Source organism: Thamnophis sirtalis, unplaced genomic scaffold, assembly GCF_051295495.1.
Source record: "Thamnophis sirtalis isolate CommonGarterSnake01/CBP01778 unplaced genomic scaffold, rThaSir2_p1.2 scaffold_2, whole genome shotgun sequence".
Lineage (NCBI taxonomy): Eukaryota > Metazoa > Chordata > Lepidosauria > Squamata > Natricidae > Thamnophis > Thamnophis sirtalis.
The window spans coordinates 101041015-101051095 of record NW_028261382.1 but is presented as its reverse complement, the minus strand read 5'-3'; the positions used below and the strand labels follow the sequence as shown (position 1 = coordinate 101051095).

The window sequence follows — 10081 nt, the reverse complement described above, 5'->3', positions numbered from 1 at the left end:
ATATAAATAAAATTTTATACTTCAGATTTTAGAATTTATATTTGTATATAAATATACGTATGTATGTATATGTATATACTTATATTTCTTGCTGGTTTATGGTTAGGTATTTATGCTATCCTGCTTATGTACAACATACCCATAACGACCCAATAAAATATGACAGTAACAGCGTCACACAGTTTGAGCCAGGCTGCCTTATAAAAACCTGAATGAATGAATGAATGACTACAATTTAGCAATGGAAACCAGCCGACTTTCTTACTTGTCTAACTGTAATTCCTACATCAGCGGTTCACCTTCTGCTCCACACTCAGCACTCAGCCAGGTGTTTGGTGCTGTGGTTGAGCTGCTCAGCCTCCTTTTGGCAATCAGGAGGGGGCTGCTTTACAGCCCCCCCAAAGCACTTCCGGGCATCCTAAAACATTCCCCTCCACCCAGTCAAGCGCTTGGGAACATATTTCCATTTACGATTGATCTGGAGACGGTGTGCCCTCCGATCATGTGATCACCACTTGCAATCTTCTGAGGAAGGTTGCAGGGGGGGGGGCATTGGATTTGAGGTCAGTTCCCTCTGTACTGAGGGATTTCCCCTCCTCTACATGCAGGGAGGAGAAAACCTCCCACCCGTGTCTGGAAGAACAGACCTAAAATCTGTTCTCATGATTGTTCTCCCCTCCTGGTGGGGTTGAGAGAGGGCCCGTCCCTCCTGGGGGTGGTGGGAGGCCCAACGTCAGACTCCAAAAGCCGAGACAAGCCAAGGATCGACCATGGTGATGCTTCCAAGCGGACTTCTTTATTCGTCCACACCTCTGGACAGAGTCTTGCCACACTGAAGCCGACTCTTTCCTAGGATGAAGCATCTACTCTGGGAACTCTTAGGGAGGAGCCATATTCACCCTCTTTCTCTCACACAAACTATCCGAACTGAGTTGTCTCTCGCTCCTCTGGATTCCAGCCCATTACCTTCCATCACACCCAGCCCCATTGCCCACCCCACCACGCCCAGGAGGTCACTTAATCACCGCTGGGAGAGCCAGGATTATGGGCATTGAGCAAAGTGGTCGTGTGGCACTTGCTTAACAACGGCTTCACTCAATGACAGAGATTCTGGGCCAATTGTGATTCTAAGCGGAGGACTGCCTGCAATGGCTACCTTCGTCTGTTCCTGTGACTGCCAGGTGTGTGTTTTGTGTGTGTGTCCAATGCTAGGCACTGGTCCCTTTGTCCCTTGGGACGGTCCCCGGCCTGGCAGCCGTCTGAGCTGCTCCTCTTTGGAAAGCGGTCATCAAATTCTGAGAGGATGAAGGGGCTCCTCCAAAGGTTTGCTCAGCAAAGAGGACGCTCAAGAGGCTGTGGGGTACGGTTGCTGGTCTGGCACTGCCCACCTCTTGCCAGCCGGTCCCCGGAGGCATCTTTTGTTCTACAGGAAGTCCTCCGCTTACAATAGTCCATTTACTGGGCATTCAAGTGTTCAAAGAAATGTCCTTCTGGGTTTGGCTCCAAGTGGGGGAAAAAGACACTGGAGATGACATGGAGGCTGCTTGGAAAGATGGTTTTAATGGTGGACAGGACCACATGGCTTGAGTCCTGAACAGGAAAGGGGGATCACATGCTTCAATGTTGGGTGGAGAAGAAGAGAAGGAAGGCTGAGATGCTGAGTCCCTGGTTTTATGTCCTCTCTGGCCTTTGATCTTGAGCTTGTATCCTGATTGGTTGTCAGACTCCCATGGGGCCATGCAGGGGCAACTCTCTAGGCTGCGTTTTGAATCCAGGTTTGGTTGAGTTCTCAGATGCCATGTGGCGAGTTGGGCAAAGGGCCAATATTATCATGCCTTAATCCCATGCCCCTTGGAGCTGAAGGGGAGAACTCTTTATTATTATTAAAGGGACTGGCTTGGCCATTTTAATGGCTCATTGACATGGCAAAAGGGACAGATAAAAAGCTCGCTTGTAAAAAGACAGGAAAATGTCATTGGACTTCAACCACAGAAGTCCAGTAAAGGTTCCAGTAAAAGTTCTTATGGCAAAAGCCCAAAACCACAGGGTTCAGCTAAAGTTCGCATAGAGACACGTGTAGCCAGTACCTATGGCCCAAGACAAAAGGAGAAGACAGACAATATCTACTTATAAGGCTTCTTTCCTCAAGGCAACCAATAAGAAAGGAGTTAAGTGTTTCTGTGCTACGCTGCCTTTGAGAATGTATAAGAACGCGTGATTCGATAAATGGAGGTGGTTCAGAACTTGCAATGCTAGTCTTCTGTTCTAGTTTTCTGAACCTGGCTGCCAATAAACTTCTCCGTGACGGTTGCAGCGTCCCGGGATCACGTGATCCCATTTTGCAACCTTCTGGCAAGCTTTCATTGGGGAAGCCGGATTCACTTAAAAACCGTGTCACTAACTGAACAACTGCAGTAATTCGCTTGACAACTGTGGCAAGAAAGGTGATAAAATGGGCCAAAATTCACTCAACAACTGTCTCGGTGAGCAACAGAAATGTTGGACACAGTTGTGGTCGTAAGTCAGGAACTGCCTGTGTTCAGAGAGCTCCCCTATTTCGCATTAACGAAGGAGGGGGAGGAGGGGGCTTTGGAACGACACAATCCTTAGCAAGAATAAACTGAAAGGTGCAGGTGTGTCTTTGTGTAGTCCACTGGGTGGGGGGGTTCCCTGTGTGACACCCCCCCAGCCACACCCCGCCTTCAACCAGGAGCCCCTCGGCGCCCCCTCCCAGACCTCCGCGGGTGACCCCTCCTCCCAACGACCCACTCGCAGCCCCGCCCTCCTCCCGGAGGACCAGGCGGGACGAGGGGCGGGGCCTGCCGCCTTGAGTGGCAGCCGCCCCCTCGCCTTTGTTCCCTGGCCGACGACACCGCGCCCTTGAAGCCCTGGCCAATGGGAGGAGGACTCTTCTTCCGAGGCGGGCGCTGATGCGGATTGACGCGGAGGGCAGCCACTGAGTGCTCTCTTCCTGGCGATTGGCGTCGCTTTCCCCCAATCAGAGTGGCGAGTCTGGCGGGCGCCCAATCCTTGATGGGAAGGGCGCGGCTTCCCGCTGCTGTTGTCGTCCGCTGCCTTCCGAAGGAGAGGAGTCCGATCGGGGGCTTTGCTCGCGGGAGCGGCAGGCGGGCGGTGACGGCGCGGTGGCTCTTCCAGTCGGGGACATGTCGAGGCGGGCGGGGCTCCGGCAAGCCGCTTGGAGGAGACGAGTGGCCGCCCAGGCGACGGCGGCGCCCGACTCGAGTTCCTCCGGGAGACTGCGCCGCTCGACGCCCCCCCGGCCCTGAGCCCCGGACGCGGCCCGCGGAAGGCGAGTAACGGCCCTCCGGGAAGCGCCCTCAGCCGCCGGACTACATCGCCCGGCATGCCCCGCGCCGAGGCGGAATCAGGCGGCGCGCGCGGCATCATGGGGCCCGGGAAGGAGGGGGGAGGGAGGGAGGGGTTGCTGGGCGCGCGGCATCGCGGGAAGTGTAGTTTTGGCCGGCGGAGGAGCCTCCCGAAGAAGGCCTGAGGGTTGGGCCGCCCTCGCTGGGTCCGCTGGGGCTGCGGGACGTTTGCGCGGCTTCCAATGTCTGGGGGGGGGCGTAAAGAAGCGGGGGCTGCGCCTGTTCTCCGAAGCTCCTGAAGCAACGGATGGAAACGGAGAGAAACTCCCTGACAGTGAGGACAATTAACCAGCGGAACGACTTGCCACCAGAAGTTGCCCCATCACTGGAGGCTTTGAAGAAGAGGCGGGACAGGCATTTGTCCAGGATAATGTAGAGGGTGGACTAGAAGCCCTCCAAGGTCCCTTCAAATGCTGTTATTCTGCCTCCACCAAGCAGACATCATCCCATCTTGGGTTCCACGGAACCCATTGAATTGCTTTGGAGTTGCACACTAAATGCCCCCCCAATTGATGCCCCCTAACCAGGCTTGCCCCGCTGCTCAGAGGCCTGACTTGAGTGGGGCCAGCCCAGCCTGGCTTTGTAAGGCAAGGGGGCTCCCCAGGCACCCCTAAACTCGGCTGTGGCTTACCACAGAGAAGCCGCACCACAAGCAGCCCTGCCTGCCTGCTTAGCCCGGGACCTACCAGAGGTGCTTCCCCAAGCCAGCCAGGAGTCCTTCCACAGTCCTTCCCATTGGCTCCCCAGAGGAGCCTTGTACGGCCTGCCTGCCGTGTCCTCTTGCAGAGAGGGCAAAACTCTCCAGGCGGAAGGGCTGCTGCAGGAGGCCCAATGGGCAGCTTTCCGGCTGCCAAAAGCCCCACCACTAAAAGGGGTCAGATGCAAAGTTGCATGTGGTTTTGTCTGGTAGCATTTTGGGGAGCAGCAAAGGGGATCTCTGGGGGCACAGCTGGCGCTGATTCTTCTTGAGGCTTTTGATGATCTCCACTGCTCTCCCTTGGTGGCATTTCTCTGCCCAGCCGTTTCCAGCCTCCCGTCCCAAATCTCTTCCTCTTTTGAGGTCCGGTTTTCAGACCAAAAGCTGCTGGGACGCCCCTCCCCGAGTGTTAAGGAGAGTGCCCTGCTGGGGATCCCCCTGGCTGAGCCGCCCAGCTCTCCCTCCCGTTTCCACAGGTGTAACCGGAGGATCCGTTTCTTTCTCTCTGCCAGGGAGTTCAACTGCACTGCAAAGTACCGAAGGCCTCTTTGGCCCCAGGAAGTGCAATAATGAAGCTGTTGGAAAACTCCAGTTTTGAAGCCATCAACTCCCAGTTGACAGTGGAAACGGGAGACGCGCATATTATTGGCAGGTGAGGGTGTGGGCGCTTTGGAGGAAAGGGCAGCGGGGGGGGGCAGCAGTTGTAACAGGAGTCTTCAGTTATGGTCCCCCTAATTAATATGGCTTCATATGGCAAATTGGTGTCAATTCTGGGCCAGAACCCATCCTGCGAAAGAGCACCCGGCCCACCCACCCTGGTCCAGCGATTCCCGTGAGCAGCCCTTGAATCTCCAATCAGAGCAGCTGCTCGGCCCTTTGCCCGCCTGTCTTGAGCAGCCATGAGGGTTTCCTTGTGTGGAGATGCCTGATTGTGAGCCTTCATCCTTCCTTTTGCTGACTTCAGCTGCTTCTTTCCTGAGAGCAGTTTGGTCTCCTTCCCCTTCTTTTCCTGTCTTTTCAATTCCGCCACCTTTTGTTTTCATACCTCTGTCGAGCCCTTCGTGTAATCCCACCAGCGACTTCACGCTTTCTCCTAGGCAGCTCCCCTCCGTCCCTCAGGGCCTTCGTTTTTAATGACCTCCCCGGGAATCATGGATTTGTCCTCAATTGCATCTGCCTTGAAATTGGGCCGTGAGAAAGAATGGGCAGACCCTCTTAGCTGAAATACCACCTCCATGCAGAGCAGTCAATGGTTTATCATACATTATAATATCATATATTAATATGTTGTATTATATTATTATTATATGTTAAATTTACACGCTGCCCATCTCGCTGCCAGGCAACTTTGAATGAACGAACAACTGAATCCAGAATTATTCTGATTTATTGCTGACTTGCCTTGTGGGTGTCTCGAAAGGAACCTCTTTGGTTCACCTCCTGGCCCGGTCAGCAGCCAAGAGGGGCCACCGTCTGGCTGGCCCAAAAATGGGTCTTTCCCTGAAAAACAGGCGCCAGGCTCCGCTAGCTCAGGAGGAAGCAGTGGCCCCGAAGTGACCTTGGCTGGGGGTGGAGGTGGGTCTGGCCTCAGGGGGATCCCTTCATCTCCCCACAGGATCGAGAGCTATTCGTGCAAGATGGCCGGGGATGACAAGCACCTCTTCAAGCAGTTTTGCCAGGAGGGTCAGCCACACGTCCTGGAGGCTCTGTCGCCGCCCCAGACCACCGGCATCAGCCCCAACCGGTAGGTGCACCCAGCCGCCTGTGCAAAGGCCACGCTCCCCCAAAGGCCCCCGTTGGTTTGCACCACCAGTCAGCTGCACGAGCGCGGCTCCCTGGGAGACAGGGACAGGAAAAACAAGGGGGCGGGGTGGGGGGGCAATAAAGGGGCCTCTTCCCAGCCTCCCCCTCTAGGTCAGGTCAGCCGGCTGGCTGGCCTGCTTGGGGAAAGGCTGCTGTACCCTGTCCCCGTGGGAGGACATGGGCAGCGTCTCTCCAACCCTCCCAATTGAGCTAAGCAGGACCCAGATTGCCTGGGGAGCCTGGCTGCCCCCTCCAAGGCAGCCCTGGGGCCAAGCGGTGTGTGTGTCTGTCGTGCCAGGCTCAGCAAGAGCCAGAGTGGAGACGAGGAGGGGCCCCTCAGTGACAAGTGCAGCCGCAAGACCCTCTTCTACCTGATCGCCACCCTGAACGAATCTTTCCGCCCAGACTACGACTTCAGCGCTGCCAAGAGCCACGAGTTCAGCCGGGAGCCCAGCCTCAACTGGGTAAGCGGGCCCCTCGCCCTCCGCACTGGCAGGGCAGCCGACCTTGTAACCCTCTGGAAGCCTCTGTCCTGGGTCCCTTGCCCAAGGAATCGAGGGGGTGCCCGGGAGAGGCCTCCAGGGACTAGGGGGCTGGTAGTGCTCACGGAGGAGGAAGCGTTGTGGCTGGAGGGCCCTGAGGTTGCTCAGGGTGCAGGAGAGGGTGGGCGCTGTTTGTCCCGCTTCCCGCCCGAGTTCCTCCCGCTGTCATCAGGCCTGGCCAGTCTTTGGAGAAGGCGGCTTCTCCCTCCTTCCCGTTACCCCCTGTACCTAGCCCAGAGGTGGGGTGCAGTGCCCGGCCACTCCTGAAATGCTGCATTGGCTCTTCCACCAACTTCCGCATCCTGTGGAAAGACTTTCTGGGAACCGCAGGATGCGCCAGTTCCTCCCCATTTGCAGTCCCAGGTGTGTCCATTTGGGGGCGTTTTTCAGGTGGTGAATGCCGTGAACTGCAGCCTCTTTTCTGCCGTCCGGGAGGATTTCACTGCTTTGAAGCCTCACCTGTGGGACGCGGTCGACCAGGAGATCTGCCTCTCCGAGTGCGACATCTACAGGTGGGAGGCCGTGAGGGAGTTTGGGGGGGCGGGAGGGAGGAGGGCGTCCCCCCCCAAGCGAGGCCCCTCCAGCTCCCCTTCTGTGCCGCAGCTACAACCCGGATCTGGATTCGGACCCCTTTGGGGAGGAGGGCAGCCTCTGGTCCTTCAACTACTTCTTCTACAACAAGCGCCTGAAGAGGATCGTCTTCTTCACCTGTCGCTCCATCAGGTGAAGGCAGGGGAGGCCCTGGGGGTCCCCGGCTCTTCTCCCGGCCCCTGGGGTGTGTTCTGAGCCCCCTTTGTGTCCCCCCCCCCTCCAGCGGCTCCACCTACCGTACTCACTCCGAGGCTGGGAACGAGTTGAACATGGACCTCAGTGAGGACGATGCCGAGGAGACCCCCGGCAGCTGCGACAGGGACGGGGGCAGCATTGAGGCGGAGAAGTGAGTTGTCCCCCGTCCCCCCCCCCCGTACTCCTCCCCCCCCCCGCCCCTGGCCCCACTTGCTGCAGTCTGGCGGGGGTCATTCTTGGGCCAAGCCTGGCCGCCTCTCGCCTGGGCTGCAGAAGTGATGGGCGCCCCCTTCTGCCGACAGGAGGCAGGTGGTCTGCATGTGATTCCTGTGCCGGGGGCTTCTCCCATGGAGGACGGCGCTGCCAGCTCTTTCCCCAAACAACTCGGCCTTGTTGCGTTGCTCTGCCTGCCCTGTGGATGCTGCTGCGTGTGGAATTGGCCCTCCGGACGCCCAGGATGCTGCCAGCCGGTCCTCCGCCTGCCGGCTCAGCCTTCAGGGACCCAGTTCTTGTGACTCTGCGCCTCTCCTGCCCTGCCTGCGGGACACGACGATTTGCAGGCGGGGAGACACGGCCCGAGGCTGGCTGATGGGAGGGGGGGGCCGGACTGGCTGCTGCGGGGGCTCCTTTTAGCCTTGAGACCCTGGAAGGAGAAGCTGAATTAACATGGGACCCCCCCTTTTTTTTAATCCCCCCCAAGACCTTTGCCCTCAAATAGCTGGACTGGCATTTGGGGCCCTCTGGCTCCCCCCAGGGCTCCTAGAGATTTTATTTTTGTATTCCTGCCAAGGGTCTGCTTGTGCCCCCCTCCCCAGCACTTTCACCAGCTGCAGCAGCAGCAGCGGCTCCCCCTTCCCAAAGACTGATGGAGGCTAGCTTCCCCCCCCCCTCCCAACAGAAGCCCCCAGCAGCGCTCCCTGCACTGAAGGGGCCAGGGCTGTCCATCCATTTACCCATCCGTCCATCTGAACAGCAGCCCCCTCCCCTTCTGCCCTGCTCTCCCTTCGCACTGACTCAGATTCCTGCCTGGGGTGTGTGTGTGTGTGTATCTTTGTGTGTCTTTTGTGGGAGTGGGCAGGTGCCATCGCCTCTGCTGCAAACATTTGGACAGCCTGCCCCCCCCCCCCACTGGGGCCAATGGTGGGGACAGCAATTCCTCTCCATTCCCTGCCTTCAAATGGGGTGCAGTATAAAGAGGGGGGTGCTATTCTCCAGGACCCCCTCCAAAATTCAGCCTTGCATAGACACTCCAAATCTGCCCATTGCAGGAGCACTTAATCTCTCCCCCCCCCCCCCCGTGGAATGGTTGGTCCCTCTGGAAGACATTCAACTCCCCCCCCCCCTTGTTGGCTAGTGGTTCTGTTGGCTATAAAGGTTTTTTCTCTCTGACTTTTGTCTCTGGTGGATTTTTGGGGCGCTGGTGAAGCAGGAGGGGGGGATGATCCCGGGGGCTCCTTGTCTGCTTTGGCCCTCCAGGGGGGGGGGGAGGCCGGGCAGCCCCTTCCTCTGCTTGAGAGTTTTCCACAAAAGGAGAAACCCCAATTGGGCGGGGGAGCAAAAGGGGCGCCCCGGGTGGTCACGGATCTGCAAACGCTGCGGGCGGCGCCGACCGCCTGACCCCCCCCCCCGCCCCCTCTGCTCTCGGGCTCCACGCGCGGAGACGGCGGAGGGGCGGCCGGCGCTGGGGCAGGGTGGAAAGCAGGCGGGGCGGGGGTCTCGGTCCCCGCTGCGATCAAAGCCCGGGTGAGCTGGGCTTGGGCCAGGGCTCTCAATCCGTCTGCCCGGGACCATCGGCGCCGGAGACCAGTGTCCCGGGGCGGCCCGTGTGCGGAGAGCGCTCGGCTGGCTCCGGCTACGCCCGGCCTGCAGGAAGCGGCGCCGCAACCGCCCGGCCGTCGCCAGGGAGACCCGCCGCCAGGTGCCTCCAGGCGCAGGTGAGCCGCTCCTGGCCGGGCGGGTGGAGGGGTCGCGAGGCTTCGGGCGAGCGCGGCCGCCCCTCCGAGGGGAGCGCTTCGTCCGGCCTTTGGCTGCCGAAAGGTCCGTCTCCTCCGAAGGGCTCCCGGGCCGGTTGCCGGGGATGCCGGGCGGGACCTCCTAAACGGCCGTTTCTTTCCTCCTGTCCGCTCGGCCTCCTGCAGCCGTCTCGTGGCGCGCCGCCTGCTTCCCTTCCCAGCCCCCGTCCGCCCCCTAGGTAAGCGGGCGACCCCCGGGAGCGTGGCAGCGCCGCGCGTGGCTCCAGATGCAGCGCAGGCCTACTCCGCGGGGCTGCCGCGCGGCTTGCCGAGGATGGGCGCAGTGCAAATGATACCAAAGCGGGCGCTGCCTCCCCCGGGCAGGAGCTGAGCCCGAAGCGGGGCTGCCTTGCGGGGTCCGGCGGGGGCGCTCGCCCATCATCCGCCTGCGGGCTCTCGGGGGAGAGGCGTGCCGGAATACACTCGGGGTGAGGGGGGTATTCGCGCCCTCGACGAGGCTGCCGCGCTCCGGAGGCGGCTGCGGTGCCGCCGCGGAGCTGCTCTCTGCCTTTGCGCCTAATCTTCCCAACCGTTTGGTCCCCGAGCGATGGCAGCCACGGAAGTGTTGACGAGGGAATTTTACGGCCCCTTGATGACCATCCTGGCAGCATCTCTCCGTCCTCTGATGGCGTTGCTGCCTGTAGGGGAGTCCTCCGCCTGCCCTGGGTTTTCGTCTTTAGTTATAAAAAAATTAAAGTGGGATGAAAAAGAATATTTTTTTTAAACAAAAACCCTCCCTGGGGCTCCTCGGTGCTCTCTGGGCTCCCTTGTTTTCTTGCAGAGATTTCATCCCCCAAACTAGGGAGCACCTTCACTGATGTTAGCCCTGGTGATGCTACCCAGCTTGGCTCAGGT

The 10081-nt window shown here is 59.0% G+C and overlaps 1 protein-coding gene across 1 annotated transcript; it reads left to right on the top strand.

Annotated features, from left to right (window-relative positions):
• The first annotated feature begins 3051 nt into the window (after nt 1-3051).
• Nucleotides 3052-8603, top strand: MAF1 (MAF1 negative regulator of RNA polymerase III). The gene is made up of 8 exons (XM_014068115.2): nt 3052-3310; nt 4598-4735; nt 5699-5827; nt 6185-6350; nt 6819-6940; nt 7032-7151; nt 7243-7365; nt 7517-8603. Exons 2-8 carry the CDS (start codon nt 4653-4655, stop codon nt 7536-7538), a joined length of 765 nt encoding a protein of 254 aa, XP_013923590.2. The 5' UTR covers nt 3052-3310; nt 4598-4652; the 3' UTR covers nt 7539-8603.
• The last annotated feature ends 1478 nt before the right edge of the window (nt 8604-10081 follow it).